At 59.8% G+C, this 25,273-nt stretch overlaps 1 protein-coding gene across 1 annotated transcript in view; it reads left to right on the forward strand.

Annotated features, from left to right (window-relative positions):
• Positions 1 to 25,273, forward strand: part of PRDM16 (PR/SET domain 16) — a 368,424-nt gene that overhangs the window by 101,394 nt on the left and 241,757 nt on the right. Inside the window, exon 2 of the mRNA XM_064363712.1 lies at positions 10,131 to 10,483. Coding sequence (XP_064219782.1) covers positions 10,131 to 10,483 — 353 coding nt within the window. The remainder of the gene's footprint in view (positions 1 to 10,130; positions 10,484 to 25,273) is intronic.

Consider the following 25,273-nt stretch of genomic DNA (forward strand, 5'->3'; position numbering starts at 1 on the left):
GGCGCAGACGCTAGGGAAGGGAATGACAATGAGTCCCAGCGCTGCAGGGCGGCCTCGGCCCCGGCTGGTCGGGAGGTGGGACCAGTGGCCAAGGCTCCTCGTAGTAGCACCGTTTCCTGGAGTTACGACAGCTTTGTTCTTGTCTCGAAGCCAACATCCAGGGCGAGGGGAGAAGCTACCGCCTGCAGCGCGTGGTTTTAAAGACAGAAGAAGATACAACTCCGTCGGTTCCCACGTTTCTTTTTCTAGCAAACTATTTTTGGGAAGGGGATCTTCAGGATGACCCTGCCGCTCCAGGAGCCCTCCCACGGAAGAGGGGCCTTCTGCTCGCCGGGTCACACTCCACAGAGATGTAGGTTTACAGAATCCCCTGTGAGGAGTGAGAACACCGTATTTTTTCTCTAGAAGTTGCCCCCGTGCGTGTCTGCCCTCCCTGATCAGCTCCCACAGTCGCAGCCTGCATGATGCTCTGCCGCTCCCTCTCCCTGTTTTGTGCAGGGGCCAGGATGACCCTTCACAGCTCAGGGGGACTCACAGGCACCCGCATAGGGGAACTTTCTCCAGGTGTCTGACCCAAGACACAGCACTCCTCTTGTTTGGCTCTGAGAAGGACCAGAGGGAGGGTGGCAGGTAGTCAGCCCTGAGGAAGCAGCAGAGAAACCAGCCCTTTTTCAGAGATGGGTTCTGGCTGAGAAAGGCCAGATATTCCTCTCAGATGAGCCCATCAGGGTCAAGGACAGAGAGGAGTCAGAGCTGTGTTAACGGTGCTTCACCAGGGAAAGAAAGTCAGAAGTGGGAGTGAGGGTCCTGCCTTCCATCTGTTCTGTTAAGAACTGCCCTCCGGGTTCCCCTCACCCTATCCACCCATCCACCCATCCATCCATCCACCCATCCATCCATCCATCCATCCACCCACCCACCCATCCATCCATCCATCCATCCACCCATCCATCATCCATCCATCCATCCATCCACCCATCCATCCATCCACCCATCCATCCATCATCCACCCATCCATCCATCCACCCGTTGATTCACCCACCCACTTATTCATCCATTCATTCATTGAGCCATCAGTGCATCCATTCATCTACCCATCCTTCCTTCCACCCATCCATCATCCATCCATCCATCCATCTACCCATCCATTCATCTATCCAGTCAACCATTTTCCCATCTATCCCCTCATCCATCCACCCAGCCATTCATCCATCTATCTATGCATTCATCCACTGTCTGTCCATCCATCCATCCATCCATCCATTCATCCATCTGACTGTCTATCCATCTGTCTGTGCATCCATCCACCTTCCATCTATGCTTCCATCCATCCCTCCATCCCCTTATAAATCCATCCACCAGTCCATCCCCCATCCATCCATCTGCCCATCTATTCATCAGTCCATCCATCCATCCTCCATCTATTCTTCCATCCATCCTCCATCTATTCTTCTATCCATCCCTCCATCCCTCCATCCCCTTATGAATCCATCCACCCATCCATCCCCCACTCATTCACCCACTGATTCACCCACCCATCCATTCATTCATTAACCCATCATACACTCATTCATCTATCCATTCTTTCTTCCATCCATCCTTCCACCCACCCATCCATCCTTCATTCACGCACCCATTCATTCATCCATCCATCCATTAACCCATCTAAGCACTCATCCATCCACTTTTCCTTCCACCTACTCATCCATCCGTGCCCTCATCCATCCATCCATTAACCTATCCACCCACTCGTGTCCATCCACTTACCATTCATCACTTATCTGTGTATCCATCCACCATCTGTCCGTTCATCTACCCATCCATCAACTCATCCATTTACTATTCACCCATCCATCAATTTTCCATCCATTCATAAATCCATCCACCCACCTCCCCATCCATTCATCTATTTACCTCTCCTCTATCTGTCACACCCATACCTCTCCTGCTGGACGTGACGAGGGGCATTCCTGAGTGCCAGGAAACTCCTTCAGGTGTTCTGTCATTGTAGGGAGAACACGAGGTCTTAGAGTGGCAGTCGAGAACTTTGAAACCAAGACCGAACAGCTCCCAGCTTGTTCCTGACTCGCCGTGTGGCCTTGAGCAAGTCGCTCACTATCCGGGCTTCTCTTCTTTGATGTATAAACCGGGTGAGGTCACAGCTCTGCCTTCCCTCTAGGGCTGCTGCGAGAATGAGCTGGACCACGGTGCCGGCTGTGTGCTCTGTGGCCCAGTCAATGTCCAGCCGCCAGCCAGTCCCCAGGGGAGCGAGCCAACGTCAGTGCTCTAGCGTCTCATTAGAGGCTGACAGCTGCAAAGTCGCTCCTGGAATCGTTCGAGACTCGAACAGCTGTGTGGTCAGCCGGGGACCATGTTTCCTCACAGTCGGTGTGATGGAGGCATTCTCTGCCCTGAAAGCTTTGCCTCCGTTTGTAATCACATCGATACATTGGCCTGAACTGATCAGTTAGCCTAGATACTGCTTTGGATGGGCCAGGTGAGATCAAATGCAACCTGAGTCCTTCGCACCTCAAGGTGGCCTTTGGGGAGGAGGAGCTGCCTTGTGCTGGGTCCTGCCTCTTTCAGAGCAGGGTGGCACAGCTCCTTGGAGCAGGAAGGCCCTTCCAGCAGATGCCAGGCCATGGTGTCTGGCTGCTTCTGGGCAGGAAGCTGCAGTTAAAAACAGACTTGCAAGGCCCGGCCGAGGCTGAGTTTTACAGGAGCCATGACCTGGCGTTCGGTTTGCTGGGGGTGGCTCCTCCCCCCGCCAGCGATGCTGGGGAGAAGAAGGTGAGGAGGGCGCAGCAAGGGTTTGATCCGCTCACATCCAATAAAAATGCCTTTCAGGAGAGAAAGCAGTTGTGGGGCGGTTTAGACCTCAAGCCTTTAGAGGCCGCATCTCCACAGACAGGCGAGGGGCGGCTCGGACACAGTCCTTCTGAAATTCTTGGCGAATCTCCCCTCCCTCCCACCGGCCTCTGTCTGCCGCCCTCACCGCACAGCCCCGGCCAGGTTTGCAGAACAGATCCCAACCAGAACCGAGCTCTGCAGGGAGGTGGTTGGTCAGCCACGTCTCCCCGGGAATGCTTCGGGTGGGGAAGTGCATTGCTGCGCTAACGGAGGCCGGGGCTCCCCGAGGCTGTGGGTGCCATTCTCCGGCCAAGCGGCCAATGTGTGGACTTATTTGAAAAACCTCAGTGTCAATACGGCTTTCAGTCCAGATTTTCGGGGTGATCCTTGGACGTTTCTGGAAGTCCTAGTTCCCTCTGTGTTAAACCCAATTTCCCAGGGACGCACCGCTGTCACTCGGCACTTCCCTATCTGTCCCCACCCCCCACTTGCTCAAGCCATGGATTGGTTCCCAAACTCAAGGGCCCTGCCCGAGGGCACCCTCCTGGAGACTTTGCTACAGCACACGCCCCGCCCCCGGGTCAGCGGCCTGGGTGGGCCCATGAATTGCAGCTCTAGAGACTCCAGTGGGGCCTGAGGGCCTGGGACTCCACTCAGACTCCTGCTACAGGGAGTGACACCCACAGCAGGGTCCACTAAAACCTTCCGGTCCTTCCACGCCCTGCACACCTTCTCCAGCCCTCCCCCTGGGTGGCGCTGGGCCCGTGTTACAGAAGCATGGCCTTTTACGGACCTTGAGGCCTGATGTTACCGTCGGGGCTTGGAGGATCTCAGACAAATCCCATCCGGGGCTCTCCCTCGTTTTGAAATTGCCGACGGGGCGCCCACCGCACACATGCCCTGTGCCCCGCACTCCTCTGCCTGATGGTTGTAGGGGACGCGTAGCAGACCCCAACCGAAATAAGGGGGTCTGTCTGGACAAGAGTGAGGTAGAGGGGCCGTGTGGCAGGGCCAGGGCTGGGTCCAAGCGCTGGTGCCCCAGGGCACAGCCAGGCTGGGTGCTGGGGGCAGGGAGACTGAACTTGGGAGCGGGTGTGGCTCCAGCCCTCGGCCCGGCCCCTCACTGGGGATGACAGGCTCCTTTACCCCCCGTGCCTCTGTTTCCCCAACTGTACATGGGCAGCTCCCCGACGAAGGAGCACAACCTCCCCCCGGAGCCAGTCACTCTTTGGTCCACATGGCTGGGTCCGGGCACCTGAGAGATTGACGCCACGTCTGTCCTGACACCCGGAAACAGGCTGAGAAGCTCTGTGGGGTTGCAGATCCGTCGGGCAGCATGAGGGAGAGAAAAGGGCCCCGAGCACCCACCCGGCTGCCAGCCTGGACGCGGGGCAGCCCAGCGCACCACTGTGGTGCAGATTGAAGGGGCTGTCTGCTCTCGAGGTCGGGCACCTGCATCCGGGGGCCTCGCTGGCCTCCCCCTTGCCCTGGTCACCAGGCGCTGGCCTCCTTGCGGGGTGTGGAAGAGTCCAAGGTCATCTGGCCCCAAGTGATCTCGCGCAACCTTTTCTGGTTACAGAGACGGTTCCCAAAGCCCAGCCAGCCATGGCCTGAGTGGACCTGCAGGAATTCGGGATGGGGGTGGGGGCTACCCCCGCTTTCCCGGGTCCCCTTCGCATCACATGGACCCACCCCGGGGCGCCACCGGGTTTGTTTGCTCCATCATCATGAAGAAATGAGCAAATGACAAGGTTCTTGGTGTCTGCCGCACAGAATCGTCCCCCGACCTTTCTGGTTCCTTCCCTCTAATACTTTTGACCTTAGGTTTTCTGAAATCGACATTTTAGGGAGCTACACCGCAAGGGTCCCCTTGTGCTTCTCAGCTGGATCAGGAGCACTCTGCCACCTCCACAATGCTTTCTGTAGTTTCTGTTTTTTTTTTAAAGCAGCTCCTCCCATCCCCAGGCCAAGACAAGGTATCTCTGAGCTGGGCAGGAGTCAGAGCTGGGTATGTTCTGCTCTAAACTCACAGAGCGGAAGGAATCACACACCCATGTGCACACAGGTGAGGACAGAACCATGGATTTTTGGACCCTTTTCACTGAGATGTTCCTCAAAATCACGTAGCTGCTCATGCCACATAGAGACCCAGCCTGCCCTTGGCGCAATTCCCCACCATGGGTCACATTTTGGGCATCTCCAGGACCACATCTTGGCCCCACAGAGAGGTGTGCAGCTGGGCAGGACCGAGTCCCCACTGGGCCCATGGGCCGCAGATGTGAAGACTCAGGCTGGCATCAAGAGGCCCCCAGGGAACCCGTGTGGGGCCTGGACGAGGGCAGCAGGGGCAGGGGTGGCTGCCATCTGCCGCCTTGCCCTTGAGGGAGGGATGGAAGGGGGCCCAAACTCTAGCCTCACCCAGCAGACGGGAGACCCTTCCTCCTGACAAGTCTCCAGACAGAAGACAATGGCTGGATACCCAGAGGCTGCATGGGGCAGGGGTGGCTGAGGTCGCTCTGGACATCTTTGCAGGTTCCCGCCCGGAGACTTCTGCTTCCACATGCAGTCACATGCTTACACACAGTCACATGCTTCCACTGCAGTCACATGCTCACATATGAAGTCATGTGCTTCCACACGTGGTCATATGTTACATACACAGTCACACTTTTCCACATGCAGTCACACCCTTACACACAGTCACACTCTTACACACAATCACACCCTTACACACACAGTCATATGTTTCCACACGCAGTCACACTCTTACAGTCACACCCTTACACACAGTCACATGCTTCCACACGCACACAGTCTTACACACACACCATCACACCCTTACACACAGTCACATGCTTCCACACACGCACACACACACAATCACACCCTTACACAGTCACACCCTTACACACAGTCACATGCTTCCACTGCAGTCACATGCTCACATATGAAGTCATGTGCTTCCACACGTGGTCATATGTTACATACACAGTCACACTTTTCCACATGCAGTCACACCCTTACACACAGTCACACTCTTACACACAATCACACACTTACACACACAGTCATATGTTTCCACACGCAGTCACACTCTTACAGTCACACCCTTACACACACAGTCACATGCTTCCACACGCACACAGTCTTACACACACACCATCACACCCTTACACACAGTCACATGCTTCCACACACGCACACACACACAATCACACCCTTACACAGTCACACCCTTACACACAGTCACATGCTTCCACACGCACACTTACACACACACAATCACACCCTTACACACACAGTCACACCCTTACACACAGTCACATGCTTCCACACGCAGTCACACTTCACATGCTTCCACACGCAGTCACACTCTTACAGTCACACCCTTACACACACAGTCATATTCTTCCACACGCAGTCACACTCTTACACATAATCACACCCTTACACACACAGTCACATGCTTCCACACAGTCACATGCTCACACACCCAGTCGCACACTTCCACACAGTCACGTTTTCACACAGGTGCGCACAGATGCTCACGTGCACACACTCCCGGGCTGCCCTTCCCTGCCAGCCTCTGCACGCTGCCTCTTTCCTGCCCAGTGGGGCCTGTGGGCCTCATGGCTTCTCCTTAAAACCCTGCCATACGGTGAAGGAGGGAGTGCAGCCAGGCAGATGCCAACTCTGAAAAATCCCCTCCACTCCCTCTGGCCAAGAATCTAGGCTGAAATCTGCCTGTCCCTGCCACAGAGCTGCCCAGAGCGCAGGCTTCAGGGAAGGGTTTGTCGTGTTGATAATCACCCTCCGAGGGCACTGCTCATGTGGCCAGGGCCAGCCCCGGGCGGGCGACGGCGAGGGACCCCCTGTGGGCTGTTGGGCTCCTGTCCTGGCTGGCTTAGTACCGTGGTCCTGATCTGCGGCCTCCTCTCTCTCCAGACCCTGAAACCCTGGCCACAGCTTTGCGTCGTAGACATGGCTCTTTTGGGAGATGGTGGGGGCAGCCTGTGTGCTGGGCTGCTTTCCTAGGCTGGGTGAGGGGAGCAGAAGACTCCCACTGTGAGGCTGAAAGCCTCAGCCCTAAACCAAGGATCACGGTGGAGCCCGGGGGCAGCGTGAAGGCTGAGGTCACCGTGGACTCACAGCCGGCTCCGTGTCCGTCCCGGCCCGGGAGAGCAGCAGGGTTTCGTCACCTCTCTGACTTGTATTATGAGATCAAATGACGATTGCTCCTACGTGTCTGTGACGAGACTCAAAGCAGGGCCTCTCCTTGAAGTTCCCCGAGAACACAGATGGCTGGAACTGGCAGCTTGGCAGGTGCTTCACGGGCAGGCAGGGACGGCCTTGCCCCCGACGCAGGGTCGCTCAGCTCCTGGCCGGCCAAGTCGGCCTCTGTCCCCTCCTGAGCTCCCTGCACCCCATTCCCCTCCCTGCTTTCATAATTCTGTAGGTCTCCTCATAGAAGTTCTAGGAATGATGGCCTTGGGACCCTGGAACGAGAGCACGGCAAAACCCAGATAAAGGATGTCAGGTCTCCGGGCGAGTTGTCGCCTGCCGTTACCTAGCCCACACCTCCTGGCCCCGCACGCTGACCTGCGAGAGTGCCGGCCAGGAATGCCTGCCCCTGTCGTGGAGGCCTCGGTGGTCGGGTCTGGGGACCTCAGTGAAAAGACGCCCATATTCAGAACAAGCCTGTCCAGCGGGGCAGAGGGCCAGGCAGGCTCCTGACCTGGGCTGACCCTCTCACGGGGCATCCTGACTGGAGCCCAGGGCTGAGGAGCGCTGAGCCTGATCTCCGGTCTCTGGCTGCCCCGGAGACCCCGGAGAGGGAGCGATGTGTGCCTGGCCCGCCGAGGCCTCCCCACAGGCTGTCTGCCTTCTCTCGGCTTTCCAGACAGTTCTCTGCACATCGTTTTCTCAAAATGTTTTCTGTACACTAATCAGCCCTCCTCTCACTCACCCTTGAAAGAAGAGCTCCCTGTCCCCCGGCAACAGGGACGGCAAAATGAGACGGGTTTTTCCTGAAGGCTGTGGGCAATCGCTTAACCCCTGTGACCGCCGGGGACGGGAGGCCAGGGGGCCCGAGGCACAGACCTGCCTTTAATCAGCAGGAAACACTACCTTTCTCTCCTGAGCTGTTTGCTTGGCCAGTAAATTAAACATGCCCTGAAAGCGCTGATTTTCCTCCGGTAGGTCAGGGGTTTTGGGAAGTAGAATTCAAACAGCCAAAGTCATGTTTTGAACGGAGCCCTGCCACGGACACGCACTTGACGGGGACGCTGCCCCTCTCTGCGCTCCCGCAGAGCTCAGGAGACACCCGGGGCTCTAATTCCTACTTGGCCTTCGGGCAGGAGCGCCCACGCCGGAAAGGAGTCAAGGAGCGAGTGCGCGGGGAGCTCTGGCTTCCAAACCCGACTTTGTTTGCGAGCTACGAGCTCCCAGCAGTTACCAGTTCCAAATAATAAGATGGCATGTTAATTACCCCCCTCTAATTTACCTTCGTGCTGCACACAGCCGGTGGCGGGGGGTGGGGGTGTTCTTTCAAACCTAAACGACTTCAGGTCTTTAGGGCGGAGGAACTCTGTGGCTGCGCCTCTGAAAGCATCCGCCTCGGCAATTAGAAAGGACCCGTTGGACACTTAAAACACAGTAATTACTTCTCTGAATGCTGATAAATTAAATAAGTGTTTTCCTCTCGACTTTTTCCCCCAAGACCTTGGTTTCTTTTGAAAGAAAACATTTTGTTACTCCTTGTGCTGATATGTTTACAACCAGTGTGAGGAATCTGAAGTCATTTTTCCTGCATTTAAAAGTTCTGGTCTCCCGAGAGGCTCTGGTTTCCCCAGCCAACGTCAGGGCGCGGGCCGGGGGCCGAGGGGCGAGGGCCAGCGGGACCGGGACCCAGTCGTTTTCGTGGGTCTTCGAGGCAGCCACAGAAGGAGGGACAGCCACAAAGGCGTGGAAAGATCTAGAGCAGGTCAGAGTGACGGAGCTCGCCCCGCCTCCTGCCCCTTCCCCCTGCTCCCCACCTAACCCTTGCACCTGTCTTATTTATGTTATCGAGGTGCAGTTCAACTGCTGTAAAGGGGGCGATTCGGCGTCACCGAGCTGTTCACTGAGTCGTGCAGTGCCCCTCTCTCTAGTTCCCAGACACCTCAGCACCCCAAAAGGAGACCTGGGTCGCCCGCCCTCCCCCACCCCAGTCCCCAAAGCCTCCCATCTTCGTCTGTCTCTGGAGGCCTGTGCTGGGTGGGTGGTCTCAATGCCGCCGGGCAGGTGTGAGCCTCTGCATCGGCTTCCTGCACGGAGTGCCGCCTGTCAGGGCCGCCTTCCTCGGGGAGGGATGACGCCGTCCACTCATCCGTTCCCTCACTCTCTGCGGACAGACATTTGGGCTGTTCCTGCCTCCTGGCGACTGTGAACATTCACCCGCCTGAGTCCTGGTTTGGCTGCACTGGGTGGAGGGTGGAGTAGCCTTGGGGACCCCTTATGGCCCTCCCCATCTCCCCCATGCCTCAAGTTGCCCTCTGGTAGAGTTTCAGGCCACACACACACACCATCTCGGCACCCGCCCTCTCTTAGGACGGACCCCAAAGGCCCACCCCAGACAGACAAGCTGGGCACCCTGTGATTGCTCAGTCAGGGCCCCATGACTCCGATATCCGGGACCTCAGCAGGCCTGTTTCCAGCCTGCATCGAGATCATCAGGAGCTTCCAGGAACCTCCCCAGGACCCAGTGGGTGTCCAGGGCGGCCTAAGTGCAGGGCAGCAGCTCTGAGCACATTTCACAGTCACCCAGATTCTGAGTCCTCTCAGGGACTTAGGACTTCTGCTGTCCCCGATTTCCAAGAGGAAATTCAGAATGTTCTGGAGCAAATATTTCACCATTAGCCAGCCCTGGGTCAGCTGCCACGTGCGACGGCTTCCCCAGCTGTCCCCAAGCTTGTGAGGCAGGCAGTTCCCCTGGGGCAGGTCCAGCCGGCGTGTCCTCAGGTGGTCGCGGGGGCCGGGGTCGGGGAGACAGGGCACACTGGGCCATGCCATCCCATCAGAAACGTTGGCCCCAAGGGAGCCTGGGAGGATCCCGTCCTCTGGAGCCTCTGCCGTCGAGTGATGGCGGCTTGGCTCAGGGTGGAGCAGAGGCGGCGTCTCCCGGGCAGGGGTGGCAGCCAGGCCCTCTGTGCCCCTGAGCACCCTTGTCCCCGGCATTCCCTGAGCCGTACGCACGGGCGGGGCGTGTCCTGCAGAGGTTCACGCCATGTTGTCTCCTTTAGGTGACGGTGACGTCGTAAATAACATGTATGAGCCTGACCGGGACCTGCTGGCCGGCCACAGCGCGGAAGACGAGGCCGAGGACAGTGCCATGTCGCCCATCCCCGTGGGGCCGCCGTCCCCCTTCCCCACCAGCGAGGACTTCACCCCAAAGGAGGGCTCACCCTACGAGGCCCCGGTCTACATTCCTGAAGACATTCCAATCCCACCGGACTTCGAGCTGCGAGAGTCCTCCATCCCGGGGGCCGGCCTGGGGGTCTGGGCCAAGAGGAAGATGGAGGCCGGGGAGAGGCTGGGGCCCTGCGTGGTGGCGCCCCAGGCGGCTGAGGCGAAGGAGGCAGACTTCGGATGGGAGGTGAGTGATCGCGCCTGAGCATGATTGATCACGGCCATTTATCTTGCGTTCAATCTATTTATAAAGCCGGGCTGAGCCGCCGCTGCCCGAGGCGGGAGGCGCGGCCGGAGAGAGCGTTCGCTTGTCACGTTTCCCAGGCCCGTTTTATCCCGAAGCTCCATGACGCGACTCAGAAAGCATCAGTGGTCCTCGTGGCGCCCGTCAGCCCTGTAGGCCACGCCCACTCTCTCCCGGAAATGTGTCTTTCATGAGCTCATGTCTTAAAACATCCCCTGCTTCCCGCCGGTCCTCGCTGCCATTGCGGAGGGGAAGGGAGGTTGATTGAATGTCCCAGAACAGGCGGCGGCACTTGGGGGCTTCCTTGCGGGCGGAGCAGGGTGGGGCAGCTCACAAATCACACCTGGTGGCCGCGCTGCCCCAGACGCTGCCTGCCCCGCCTGCCCCGGTCAGCCAGCGGCCTAAGAGCAGCGCAGCTTCTCCAATCCCAGGGCACAGGCCTCGTCCTGCCAGGAGGGACGGCTGGCTGTTTAAATTTTCCCACCACAGCGTGACCGGCCTTGAGGGTCTGGGGCTGGCCTGGTGGACCTGCTGCAGGGGTCAGGAGAGAGGGCGTCCCTGGGACAGCTCTGAGCAGGGAGCACCCAGAGCGTGCTGCCCCGGCTGTGAGGGACACTAGGCCCTTGTTGGGGGCCTCGATGGTCCCATGGGGCTGAGAGCCCCCTCCCCGTCCCCAACAAAGTGTGCTTCCTGGCAGGTCCTGGCTTCTCTGCTGGCTCCACACAGCCAGTTGTTGTTGGTGTTTTAGGCAGGGCTCCGGCCTGGGCAGAAGGTGGGAACAGTGATTGGATTCCCCCTGTGCCTCCCAGCCTCCGAAGTGCCCTGAGGGAGGTGGAGTCCTCGTGGGCAAATGGCCCAAGCAGGACAGAGGACCCTGAGACGGGGTGGGGGCAGGGTCTTCGGTCTTGCCCACCTCCCATCCTGGCCGCTCTTGGCTCTGGAGACGTCCCCAGCCAGCTCCATGCCACACTCTCTGGTCTGCCCAACTCAGATCAGCCCTGGGGAGGCTCCTGTGGCCCCCGGCAGCCCTTGAGCGCCTCCCCAGGGGTGGTGGCACTAAGGGCCATTTGTAAGGAGACTGACGGCCTGGGGGCCAGGGGCTGCCTGCACCCTGCAGAGCTGAGGGCATCCTCCCTGGGCAAGGAGACCAGGGCACCTCGGCAGCTCCCAGCAGGCAGGTGTGGTCCTCAGTAGCTCACAGAGTCCCACGTGGCTCCTTGCCACAGACACAAGGGGACTCAGGAACTGTTCTCTGAGTGTCAGCTTAAAGCGCCCCTGCCCTTTACAGAACTGTGGGGGTACCGGTGCCTGAGGAAATGCTCCTGGCAGAGTCCGAGGCTGCCCAGTGGGGTGGTACCTGTGGACCGGGCACATCCCCCCTCCAAGAGGCAGAGGACACTGTGTGGCCCAAGGTCGGGTCACCTTCAGGAGTGACTGGCCAGGAGCCAGGGGTCCCGGTGAGACAGGAAGGGGAGAGTTTGGAGTCGAGGCCTCAGTGGAGATGTGCCTGGCCTCACAGCTCTACAGGCCCCTCACGGGACCGAGGAGAGCATTTTTCCAGCAACACTGGTCTTTGGCTGCGTAATGGAAGTGGCTTTGGCAGACGCGGCCCGTCCCGCCCTGCCCCGCCTGGCGTGTGGGAGAGGAATTCAAGGGTGTTTGCCCATCACACTTAGAAAGGTCGGGACTGTTTAACTAGGAGGTGGCTTGTGGATGTGAGAGGGCCAGGGCCCCCGCAGGTAGCGCTTTGGATGACCTTCAGGTGACTTTGTTCTTGCCTACTCTGATACAAGTTTCTGTTTGCTTTTTGTAAAAGAAATGGCCCGTATCACGGGGTCCGCACGGTGCCAGGTCCCGCGCAGGCTGCGGGGCTGCCTGTTGACTCTGCAGCGTGTTTGTCCTGGGTGTGTGTACGTGAGGGGACGCGCTCTCGCCACGGGGCGCCTTCTGCTTCTGCCGAGGCCTTTGTTCCACGGTGGCGCTTAAAATCATTTACTCCCTGCCCCCGACACCCTCTGACGGGGCTCCCTACGTGCCCGGCAGGGGCTCTGCCACCTTGGTTTCCTTGCGAGTCCGGGCGCCAACTCCTTTCCATCAGATGGGGCAGGGGGCAGCCGTGTGCGTCGGTGCCTTCGGGAGCTGACCTCGGAACAGGGCAGGAAGCCACCACCTCCCGGTAAAGGAGCGAGAGGAGGAAGCGGGGTCCGGAATCAGGCCGCACCCGGGTCTGCCCAAGATGAGCGATGTCCGTCATTCAAGGAGGGTTCTCCCCGCCTCCAGCCATCTCACTTGGGGCCTTTGGGCAGGAAAGTGATGTCTTCCCCTTCAGCGGCCTCCCAGAATTTGCCACGTGTCCCGAGAGAGCTAACTGCTGTTTCCCTTTGGCTGTGCCTTCCCTGAGGTGGGCCTGGAGGAGTGAGTCGCAGGTGCCTGTTTCCCTGTGGACTTCCTCCTTTTACCGACTGCCTGGCCCCTCTCTGAGTGCCGTGAATAGGGGCCTGAGATGGGACGGGAAACCAGGCTTCAGGGCTGGGATCCCCCTGTAGTTCCAGGCAGGAGAGGGACCTTCTGCTAAGTCCCCTTCCCACGCCACTCACACCAGCAAGGCGGCTCTGCCAGCCCTTCCCTCCACACTCCTGCAGGGCAGGCCCAGGATAGAGAAAAACATGGGTGCCAGCATTACACCAGTGGGATCCCAGGTCAGGCCTGGAACAGGAGAAACTCGGGTGCCAGGGTCACAGCAGCGGGATCCCGGGTCAGGCCTGGGACAGGAGAAACTCGGGTGCCAGGGTCACAGCAGCGGGATCCCGGGTCAGGCCTGGGACAGGAGAAACTCGGGTGCCAGGGTCACAGCAGCGGGATCCCGGGTCAGGCCTGGGACAGGAGAAACTCGGGTGCCAGGGTCACAGCAGCGGGATCCCGGGTCAGGCCTGGGACAGGAGAAACTCGGGTGCCAGGGTCACAGCAGCGGGATCCCGGGTCAGGCCTGGGACAGGAGAAACTCGGGTGCCAGGGTCACAGCAGCGGGATCCCGGGTCAGGCCTGGGACGGCCCACGCTTGCATGTTGTCCACCCGAGTTTCATGTGTATAATTGTCCACCTTCACACCGGTAACTAAGTGTGGTGAATCAGTGCTTGATTTTACTGTAATCTCCATGGTATTCATTGACTGAAAAAGAACAAGTAATGACATTTTGGCGACGATGACAAAATCTGAGAAGGATTGGTGTCATTTGGCCTCCCCAGGTGGGGCCAGCAGTGTGGTGTCATGGCCACTCTGAGCACGGAAGCGGGTTCCCCTGGTGGAGGGGGGTCTGGGAGTGGCGTGAGCGAAGGGACCTCACCAGGTGGTGGCCCCGCAGGCACAGGCGTGCGTCTCTCCAAGGACAAATTTGAAACAAAAGTCACATAGATTATTCTCACTGTCATTGTGGGGCACCATGGAAGTTTTCTTCTCTGAGAATAAAGTTCTTGTTCTGGACAAATCAATTGACGTAAAATGAGAAGGTCTTGTTTCCTTTTCTCTTTTTATAGCAAGAGACACGGTGCCAGGTCACACCTGGTTTCGGACTGACTGGGGAGAGTCGGGGCTCTTCTTTCTCTGACATGGGGCCGATGTGGACGACACCATGACCCCCTGGGGACGAGGAATGGGGCGGGCAGCACATGAGGCACCCACAAGCTTCGGGTTCAAGCTCGCGGGAGCTTTCCGTCCGCAAAGCAGGAAGGGGGCGGGGTTGGGAGCTGACTTTCCTCTGCCTCGATTGCCGGTTCGAAGCCCGCACTCCTACACTGAGGCTGACGCTGACCGGGGAAGGCCGCCCCCTCCTCCCTCCCTCCCGTGTATTAGGAATAGTCGCTGACTAAGCCCGCTTTGTTCCTGGGTGCTGTGGGGAACCCTGGGATGTGCCCTGAGCCAGATGCCCCACCCCAACCTGGGGGCTCACTCTGTGCATGGCTGTGCGTGTGCTCCGGGTGTGTGGAAACCCCCCTGGGCTTCATCTCAGGGAGGGAGGTTTGTCGGGAAGGGCACCTGAAATTCCTGGGCCCCTCCATCTGGATGCAGCCAGGTTCGGTCTCTTCCCAAATCTCACGCCCGCCTGCCTCCACTGAAGCCCGCCCGCCCGGAGTAGATCACCGTGTGAAGGCATTTCATCGCCCTGAGTAATCATAACATTTATCATCGTGCTGTTTATTTTGCTAATTAAGAGGTAGCAGCCGGGTGACAGCCCCGAGGGAGGAGGCCGTGGGAGAGGTGCTGGGGAGGCCACCTGCCCCAGCCCAGCCTGTAGCTGTGTGGCCTCGGCACGGGGGCCTCAGGGCCGGGGGGGTGGGGTCATGCAGGACCCCAGGGAGGCACGGAGGGCACTTTTCTCCCCAAATCGGCCGCTGTCTCCCACCCAAGGTCTGTTTGTTTCTTTGTTGACTGTGTCTCCCCAGAAAGGCTCTCAATGGCATCATGGCCCCGCCCGTAATCAGAACGCTGATGAGTAAGTGCGTCGCCTCTGCTGAAGAGGCCAGGTGAAAAATGTTAATGTGAATTGATGGGGTTTCAATTATTTGAAGAATGTACTCAAGTGGACGACCTCACCCCCGGCGTTAGTTACTGAATATTAACGTTCGTTTATTTGTTCAATCAACAAATGCACTGTGTCAGCCAGGGCCTGTGGGAAGCTCTGGGGTCACAGGGGAACCAGCCCAGAGGCCTCGGGCTGCACCGACTGTCCGGCACTACCACCACGGGCCCCCCAGGCTGGTGCCTCCTGGGTCCTCGGGGCCCACTGCGGGTCTTTGGCAGGGCCAGGACCTGCCAGTCTCCCCCGTGGACCATGAGCTACGCATCAGCCAGAGATGGGTGAGAGCAAGCCCAGCTGGCAGTCTCAGGTGTCCACATGCGTAATATGGAATTATTATCCAAAACGCCCAGGCTTTGTGAGGAAGCAAAACCTCTTCTGTGCACACAGGCCTGTCCACCTGCGCGTGTTTGGGATAGGATGCTCTTCTCTTCCTGAGTGGGAGAAATGAGAAGCCCATTTGCAGGTCCATTTTAGTCCCGAGTGATAGGATGATGATGAAGGGGGGTGGGGGCAGCCCAGCCAGGCATCTGGCTCCCCGGGACAGCGGGAGTGACAGTGCTGTAGGAAGTCAGTCTCTGACATAACAGCACAAATGTCCATGATGGGCTTTTAAAGGCACCATGAGGCCGGCATAAAAACGCACCTCCCAGAGCCAGCTTCCCCATGTACCAGGGAGCACTGGAGGGTCCCACGTGCTGAGACCCAGTTCAATTTGATGGCAGGAGGGACAATGGCAAATTTGCTCCAGAGTTCCTGCGACGTGGCCAGGTCCACAAGGTAGGGTAGGGAATCACATAGGCCACCCCTTGCCACACATAAACCCCACCCCTTCTCCCTTCCTCCTGAACATCCTCTCCAGCAAATATTAACATGACTCACTGCAGGAGATTGTGTGTGAGCTTGCACACACAAATGCCACCCCCCTCCACTGCTTAGTTTTTACCTAAAGTCCTAGACAGGGCCTTAGCCTCTCAGGATGGGGGTCACCTGTGTCGCCAGCCCGTCTGGACTCGGCAGCTTTCGGAGCTGCCTGTCTTGGGGTATGCGGGTCGGGTGCCTGCGGGTTTTGCTTCTCTGGGAGTTCCGACTGGATTTTGAGCTGGAAGGTCCTGGAGAGACAATTCCAGGTTCTGGATTCATGGCTGGGCTCAGGGTGTTAGACCCTAAGGTGTCAGCACCTCCATCCAGACATGCTCTGGCCCGCTCATGTTCCGACTGGGCAATCTCTTCAGGAGGAAGGTGGGTTCAGGGCTGGGGAAGTAGGAGGTGCTATTGGAGGCTCCCCCTTTCTGCTGTTTTCACGGCAGCAGGCGGGGCTTGGTGCTGGTGCGGGAGCTGGACTTAGACCCCTCCGTGGGCCCCGCGCTGCGGAACCGAGGTTAGCTTGGCCGTGGGTCTGAGCTCAGGCGGAAGTGACCCTGTTAGAACCAAGCCCCAGCTCTGGCTCAGGATGGCTTCCTGAGGCTCCTGGGACCCTGCTTCAGTTCCTCTCAGTCCCTGTGGCCTCTTGAGCAAACAGGAGAACAAGATCAGCACAGAGACACACACATGTGGCTGCCCTGCGGCCGTCAAGACCCTTGGTGCTCAAGGTGCGGTCCCTGAGCCCGCGGTGGCGGCCTCCCTGCAGGCTTGTCAGAAACGCAGAGCCCTGCCCGCTCCCAGACGCGCCGAGTCCCCGCAAGCAATCGAGCGAATCGCTGGCGGTTCTTGTGCACAGCAGAGTTTAGGAAGGACCCACCAGGTAGCGAGCGCCCAGCAGACACAGCGGCTTACGAGGGGGCAGCTCTGGATGTGCTGTAGGCATCGGGAGAGTCACCAGTGTTCCCTGCAGCTGTGGAAGGATGTGCTGCCCTCACACCCACCCCGCCTCCGGGGCTGACCTCCCGAGCTTTCTGGCTCCTTCCTGGCCCCCAAGGGGATGGGGCAGCAGCGCCCACCAGTGCCAGGTCTAGCCATTCCTAGGAGGTCTCCAGGCTGCCCCGTGGCTCTGGGATTCAGGAAGGAGGGGCATCCCCCAGCCACCGGCACTGGTTAGAACCCCGAAGTGTTTGACGTAGCCCTCCTCTGCAGAGGCAGAGCTTGTGTGTCCAGTGCCCTCTGCTCAGCAGGCAGCATGCTCCCTCTGCCCCCTGGAGCTTCCACAGCCATGGACCTCTGCACCTTCCACCCAATCTGGCTCTGGGGGACCCACGGCCCCAGCTGGCAGGCAAGGAAGGCCCAACCCAGTGAGCTCCTACGGGTCAGACACCCTCTGAGAAGTGCGGCCGCCCGGCCTGGGAGGAGGTGCAAGCCCCACCCCCCAACACTGTCCGCTGTGGCAGAGAAAAATGTGAGTTAGTGCCCCCCCAACACACGTCGGTCTGTACTGGAGGAGGGAGGTGGTCAGGGAAGCTCCCAAGTCTTTCCCGGGTACCGGAGACCCGAGGGCAGAGGCCAGGGGCTGTGCGGGCCCCTTCAGTGCGTGTTGGTGTTGCCTGGGAGCATGGGAAGTGCAGGTGCCCAGCCTGCCTCGGAGAGGCTGGACCACGGCCAGGGAGGGCGGCCAACCTCCCTGTTTGCCCCGGAGCGTCCTAGTGTCAGACCCAAAGTCCCAGCAAAACCCTCTGAGCATCATGTGAAAGCTACCAGGAAACCCTAGTTTACGGCCTGGGCCCAGCACAGCTACTAGACGGGAGGTGCAGAGAGCCCGCCCGGTGTCCGGCACCTGCACCAGGCTCCCAAATCACTTGTCCCGCCTTCCGGCATGTTCAGTGCTCCCTGAGGGGCTTCCCGCCTTCCGACATGTTCAGTGCTCCCCGAGGGGCTTCCCGCCTTCCGGCATGTTCAGTGCTCCCCGAGGGGCTTCCTGCCTTCCGGCATGTTCAGTGCTCCCCGAGGGGCTTCCCGCCTTCCGGCATGTTCAGTGCACACTGAGGGGCCACCTAGCATAGTGTTGAGGACATTTGGTCTCTCAACAGACGATGCTGCTGCCTCGACTGGCTCGCCTCCGGCCCGCAGAGGCACTGACTGGCACGTCACAGCGCGGGGGGCTTCCTTCTATCTCTCCCATGCCTGTGTCACCCCGGAGCTGAGCCCGCCGTGAGCCCTGCTGGCCTGCTGTGGGGGCAGACGGTGCTCATGGGCTCGGCTCTCAGATCACCCTATTACGCTTTATCCTTTAAATTCCAGCGGAGGGGAAGGGGCAGACCACGGCAGGTGTTGGGGGCCTTGGCACGGGCTGGAGTCTCAGGGAGGGAGGCCGAGGCCGGGGCCAGTCTGAAAATATCAAGGCTGGGCTCTGCAGCGTCTGGTCACCGTCTGTCCAATCGCCCCACGTTAGGGCTTGGTATTCTTAGTCCTGCGTTTTATCATCTAAACGCTGAGACTCGTTCCTGGCCCGCCCTTTCTCTCCAAGGTGCCTGGATGCACACTCCACTGCCCACGCCACCCCCACGGCCGAGTGGGCTCGGCCTGGGCACCTGGCCTGGTTCTGGGCACCTCTGCATGGCGGCCAGGCTGCTCCACTCTGCGTGGGGAGTTCTGTGTGAGGCCAGGAAGCTTTGCCGTGGTGCATCCCCACACAGGAGCTTCTGGATGTTTCTATGGAGGCCTAACGTGGCACATCTGAAACCGTGAGGTGAGCCGCTCGGCGAATGCTCTGAGGAGCGTTCCTGTGGAGCCGGCACCCGGCAGCTCTCGGGGCACATGGCATCTGGATTTGGAGAGAGACAGGGCCCTGTGCTACAGTGCGGAGCGTGAGGCCACAGTGGGGACAGGCGTGCAGAGAACCCCACGGTCCCCAGTGTGGCTCCAGCAGCGGCTGGCAGTGCCGTGGAGGAATCACAGCACAGACCTCCCATTTCCCCTGCACTGTGACATCAGCCCAAGACGTTTTTAGCCCAAGAATGCCACGAAATCCTGCACTATCTTCGGCCCGGCTCGGAGGCACGGGTATATAAGGAATTTTAGAAAAAAGGAGACAGAATGACTAAGAATACCTCCCCGATGGCTCTCCTTTACTTCCTTAAGGGGTAATAACTCCACGGCAGCCCAGCAGAGGGGACTTTCTTTAAATAGAGCATTCTGATTCACAAGCGAAAAAGGAAATAAATATTTTCTTTTCATATTCGAGACATCTGTGAATACCAACTTCTTAAATAGTGTTTTGCCAATCGCATCACTCACGCCCCCCTCCCCAGTGACTCTCAGAGCCCACCCTTCCTCAGGAACTTATACCCAGAAACCTGAAAACATCATCGGGGGTTCCAGAAGCAGGAACGTGGGGACGTGGCTGGCCTCCCCGGGCTCCCCAAGGCTCCCTGTGAGAACGGGGTGCTCTGGAGCCTGCTGCCTTTCCCTCCTCCCCTTCTTTCTTCCTTAGGGAAGATAAGGATTGGGCGTGAACGTAGTGTAACAGAGGCGTGTGGCCTCTGTGTGGCCAGGCGCACACCTGCTCTGTGCCCTGGTCTGTGTGGAGCTCTGTCCACACCGGGCCCCTTCCAGCTGTGCTGTGATTAGGACATGCCACCCTCGCTCTGACAGGGGAACCCGGGGTTGAAAAGGAAGAAATAGCTCCCGGCCCCCATGTCTGTCCACGCAGGGACCCCGAGGCGGGGGAGGACCCCACTCAGTGACCGCGGCAGAAGCTCTCTGGGGGCAGCCAGGGAGAGGTATGAGGGGCTCCAGCAGGGGCAGGACTGGGCCCAGACCCCGTTCCTGCCTACACTAACAGCATGCAGGTGAGGGGAGTCTCAGCTCTGTGCCTCGCAGGCCGGCCGCCTGGGTCCAGCCCCTGCCTGGCCCTGCCTGAACGTGGCCCTGTCCTCTGTGGGCCCCTGACCCAGCCGAGCCCTGGCACTTGACTTCAGGACAGCCGATGCCTCCCTCTGGGGTGGGGGGAATTCTGTGTCATAACTGTGACCTCAGCCCCACTGTCTCTGAGGAGCTGCCGTTCCCTTGTTTGAAAGCAGGTCCAGAACCCAGCCCCGTGGGCCCCCGTGGGTCTGAGAGTGCTGGGGGACCTGGCAGTGAATGAGGCTCATCACAGGGTGCCCTGCCTGAAGTCGGGGTCTGCAGTGGCCCCAGGGTGCCCAAGGTCTGGCTGGCTCAGGGACCTGCAGAAGAAAGGGGTGGATTCAGCCAGGAACCGTGTGGTCCTGACCCAGACAGTCAGCCTGTGAGACCTCCACCCAATTCCAGGCTCTGTCCTCTACCCACTGGCCTAGAGCTCCTGGAGTAGGTCCCAGGAATCTGCATTTTAAGAAGCAATCATGGTCGGGGGGCACTTGGAGGACTCCAGCCCAGGGAGGAGGCCCTGGGAAAGGGGTTTCTCCTGAACTAACTTCCTCCTCTACCCCCGGGAGCCCAGAGAGGCTCTTCCTGAAGGTGCGGCAGCTGGCGGGTGGCAGCAGAGCCTTTCCTGACCACAGGCCTCAGCAGGGCAGGTGGAGAGGGCAGGAGGGCACCAGGGGCTGCTGGGGGACCCCACTGTTGCCCAGGGGGTTCTGTGCAGCAGCTGAGGCAGTGGGGGTGGGTTCCACACCACTGGCCCATCAGTATGGCTGCCATCCCTGGCCATAGCTGCACAGGGTGGCCCCAGAAGCCGACCAGCCATGCGCCCCCAGGGCTTGGAGTGACGGCTGAAGTTGGAGGGGCTCCTTGTCGTACCTGAGTCCTACATGGGGCATCACCGTCTCCTCCCGCTCCCGGCGTAGGGGCGAACCCGGGCCCCGGGGAGGGAAAGAGTCAGGTGGGAACATGGAATGGGTACACCCAGGACAAGAGCCCAGGGTCCCTCCCCCCGGCAGGCCCTTTCTGCTCCTGCAGCTACTGGACGATGGTGGTGAGCAGGGAAGGCCCCTCCCTCCTGTGTGCCCCCACCCAGCACAGCAGCCCCAGCCCGTCGTGGGCACTCAGTCTGAATGTCCCTTGGGTGATCCTGTGGCCTTGGCATCCTGGAGGAGTGAGCCCCATGAGCCAGGCAGGGCTGGCACAGGCCTGAGAAGCAGCTCACTCGCCTCTGGCACATGTACTCACAGTGAGGTCCCTGCAAGGGAGCTTTGCGCTGCCAGGCGGTGGCCTCTGAGGCCAGCAGGAAGCAGCTAGACCACTAAGACTGAAGAATCCACAGTACAGGCCGTTTGCACTTGAGATCTTTTAATTGAGAGTAACTTCCCAGCAGCAGGCTTCACAGGGAGCAGGATGGGTGGGGAGGGCAGCCCCTCCTGAGGGTGGGCGGCTGTGGCCTGGCAGCTCCCTGGGAAGCCTCCCTGAGGCCTGTGGGCCAGCTCCTGGGCGTCCCTCCCTCCCCTGGGTCAGACGCGGGTCCCACGAGTTCCAGGCCACAGAGGTCTCCCTGGGTCAGGGACGAGGGTCAGTGGGTGAGGGCACGAACCTCGATCTCCTCAGGAGGCAGCGCCCTCGGGTCCCGTCCCACCACCCTCCTGGCCGGCTGGTCGGAGCTTCTCCTGTGACGGGAATTCTCATGGGCCGGGTCGCCAGCTCTGGTAGGAATGTGCTCTCAGGGTGGTACGGGCCACCTTGGCCTCAGCCAGAGAAGAGGGTGACCCAGCTGCTCACGGGCACACTGAGGGGCAGGACCTGAGGGCCACCCCTGCGGCTGCCTGTCTCTGCTGCCTGCGGCACGAGGGTAGAATCTGCTCAGAGTTGGGGCGGGACGCCCATGCGTTCTCTGGACCCCGCGCTGCAGTGTGGCCAGGTTGCTGCCGTGGAAGGCACCTGCCTTGAGGGGCCGGGTCAGCCCAGGGCGGCATCTCTCCGGGGTGAGGAGTTGGTCTGAGTGTCTAAGTGAAGCCCCTTTGTGGAATGGCTGGAAGCCGCGTCCTTGCCTGCATGGAGGGTTCGTTCTGCACGGCCTGGCCGGGCCTTTCCTGTGACTGGAATGGCCTGGAAGTGACTATTCTCCCTCCGATGCCAGGATGTGGCGGGCGTGCCCGCTGTGCCGGGAGCATGGTCCCTTCTTGCTGTTGTAGCTCCAGGCCCACCTAGAGTGCTTGGCATGGCACTGGGCCGTGGCCTCCTGAGAAGCGTGGGTCGTGCTTTCCAGGGAGCTGGCTTGGTGCGCAGGCCCCGCTCTCCCCCGCCGCTTGAGGAAGGGCACCAGCCTCCAGCAGTAGCCGCCCAGGAGCGCTCGTGCGTCCCCTCTGGTCCTCCGGTCCCGGCCTCGCCTCTTGCACGGGGCTGGGCAGGGATTACCAGCCACACGCAGGCTGCGGGAACCCCCTTTGTCTGGCTTTCGGCAGAGTTCCTTCCTTCTGGGCTAATGCCCGGTTTAATTGTACATCCCATTGTGTCGTCTCTGTTCAATCATGTTCAAAAATACCTGCGTCCACTCCGTTCCCATTTAGATCTCTCTAAAGTCCATTCCGGCTTATCAGCACCGTAATTTCACAAGCAGAGCTAAGATTTCTGCCATTTAGGCCCCAGGCATTGTCTGTCTCGGCAGCAGCTGAGATAAACCCTCACCCAGAACAAAGTCGAAATGACCTTTTACAAGTAGAAGCGGCCTTGTTTCCCTCCAGACTAATTTATCAGCCTTGGTTTCAGCCCCGGCGCTCGGCGGAGGCAGGAGAGAGCGCTGTGCGGGGCGGGGCGGGGGGATTAGGACGCTCGGTTGCTCCCAGTTTCAACAGGCACCTCTGGATCCGCGGGACCGAAGCTGCCGACGGCCATGGGGTGCCACGGAGGAGCTCGGCCGTGCACGGGGAGCCGCAGCCAGCTGTCCCCCGAAGAGCCTGGGGCCTTCGTCTCGGGGCCTGGGGGGCGGGGGGCACAAAAATGAAGCCTTGTGTGAAAAGCAGGCACCGGGCTGGAAATTCGTGAACATCAGCATCAGGAAACGGCCTGCAGCCTCCACAGCTGCTCGCCGGGGCGTCTGTGCTGAGCTTCTCTGTGACAGCTCACGTGTTCCACCCACGGAGGCTGGCCGGCTCAGTCCTCCCCTTCCTGCCCACCCCAGGAACAAGGGTCCCTAGGCAGAAAGAAGGAAGGAGAGGCTGCTCAGGCTCCTGGCTCAGCCAAAGTCCCATTTCGAGAAGGTTCCAGTTGCCCCGGCTCCTGGGGCTCGGTTTGCACTGGAACTGCCGGGCCCCCTCGAGCATCCTTGTCCCATGGGGTGGGCCTCTGATGGGCCTTGGTTGAGTATCTCTCATGCATGAAGAATCACTGGGAGCTGAGAAGTGCGTCTCACTCGGCCAGGAGTCCTAGCTGCAGTTAAGCCACAGGTGGCCCTCTAGGGCAGGACATCAGTCTACTGGCCCGGGACGCCTGCCCACACGGACACGTGCACCATACTGTCTTCTCGGAGAGATCACGGTGGACCCTGTCTCCAGTCTGAGCTCCCAGAGGTGACCCTGACCCTCAAGGGCTCCAGGGCAGCTGTGCAGGGATCCCGGGATGGGAAGGCCCTTGTCTTCCATCTCTCTCCCACGACCCAGGGAATGCAGAGGTTCCAGGCCGCCCAGGGTCTTGCTGGGGAAGGGACCTCACACCCTCCTGGTGCACTCGGGTGAACTCTGAGCCATCAGACTGGAGGTCAAAGATGGAACCTTCTTTGTGGAGGCTGAGGCTCACCTGTCCTTCCAGTAAAGAGAGCCCTGTGATGACTGCCCAGGGCCTGAGGGGACAGAGACCCTCCTCACAGTGACCAAGTCGAGAGCCTGGGGAGAAGGGGAAGGGGTCTGGCCCTTTGGCTGAGGCTGCCTTCGACATGGGCTGGAGCCTGTATACCCGCAGAAAACCCAGGCTCCACGGAGGCCCTCAGCGGGGGCTCTCCTTTAGGCTTAAGGTCAATTTTAAAACAGCCTGGAAGTCCTGCGTGGGATCTGAAGAACTCCCAGGTATCCCTGGCGCGTGTCCTCCTGGAAATGCAGACAGTGGTGCCTGTGCTGCCTTCTACCGAGTGGGCAGGGCTCGGAGTCACGGAGCAGGTGTCTCCTGCACCAGCCTGGCCTTGGCCCCCGTGATGCTGCCTGTGGACTTCCAGCAGAGCTCCAGACCCAACCAAGGGCAGAGAAGACCAGAACAAGAGCTGAACCGGGGCAGAGGAGGAAGAGGAGCGGAAGGAGGAAGGAGGAGGGAGAGGAGGAAGAGGAGCAGGAGGAAGGAGGGGAAAGAGGAGGAGGAAGGAGGGGAAAGACGAGGAGGACAGCTGAGGGCTGAGAGTCCAGGGTCACCCCCAGCCGGAGTGGGGTCTCGGGAAAGGCCAGCTCCCCAAATGCCTGCAGCCTGTGATGGCAGGAGGATGTCACGACCCTTGCATTTTAGGAGCATGGACTGCGTTGAGGATGGGGATGGAAAAGGGGGTCTGTGCTGCGTTTGATAAAAGCCTTCAGACTCCATCCAAAGATCAGAGGAGCTGCTGGGCTGAAGGAAATGTATTTCCCTTGCCTCTAAAGTTCCCTTTGTCCTGGCGGTTACTTCAGTTGTTCTGATTTGAAGCTCACACAGAGATGAACAAGACGCAGCCTCAGCACCCAGAGGCAGGTGTCCAGTCCACAAAGAGGTGGCCTTGAAATCCGGTAGTCCAAGCCACGGAGGCAGCCTCCCCTGCCCTGAGCCCAAGTTCCCGCCACAGGCCCCGGCCTCTCGCTCCACTCGGAGCAGGGAGCCCCCTGGAATATTCCCTCATGAGACCAGGGCCCTTGTGACCCTCAGGAATGATGTCAGCTGTGGGGACGACCGGAAGACCACCCGGGGCAGCTGGCCTCCGAGGGACTTGCTCCTCCTGAGCGTGCCCCTGGGGGAGGGAGCCCCGGCTCTGACGCTTCCCCAGTGACCCCCGGCAGGTCAGGGACCCCAGCCACTTGCAGCATCCGCAGGGCAGGACCTCCGCGCTGGGACGCTGGTGACACATTCTTTAATGCCTTCCCTGCTCCCACGCAGCCCTCTCCCACCTGGCCTCCGTTTCTACTCCGGATCAGCGTCTCCTGCCCTCTTCTGCATCCACCGTTGAGCCAGCGGCTTCCCGGATCCCTCGTAAGCTTAGGCGCTGACTCGGAAGGCTCTCCAGCTCTCGGTGGGGCCTCCAAGTGGAGCCTTCGAGCATGGGGTCCAGCTCCCGTGGGTCTCTCCCTTGACTGGTGCTCGTACCTCATGGTAGGTCCCACACACACGTCCACAAGGCTGGGACGCCCTCACCGTGGAAAGGTCCCTCCTG

The sequence above is a fragment of the Aotus nancymaae genome, unplaced genomic scaffold (assembly GCF_030222135.1).
Source record: "Aotus nancymaae isolate 86718 unplaced genomic scaffold, 86718_ANA_hifiasm-v0.15.2.pri h1tg000053l, whole genome shotgun sequence".
NCBI classification, from domain to species: Eukaryota; Metazoa; Chordata; class Mammalia; order Primates; family Aotidae; genus Aotus; species Aotus nancymaae.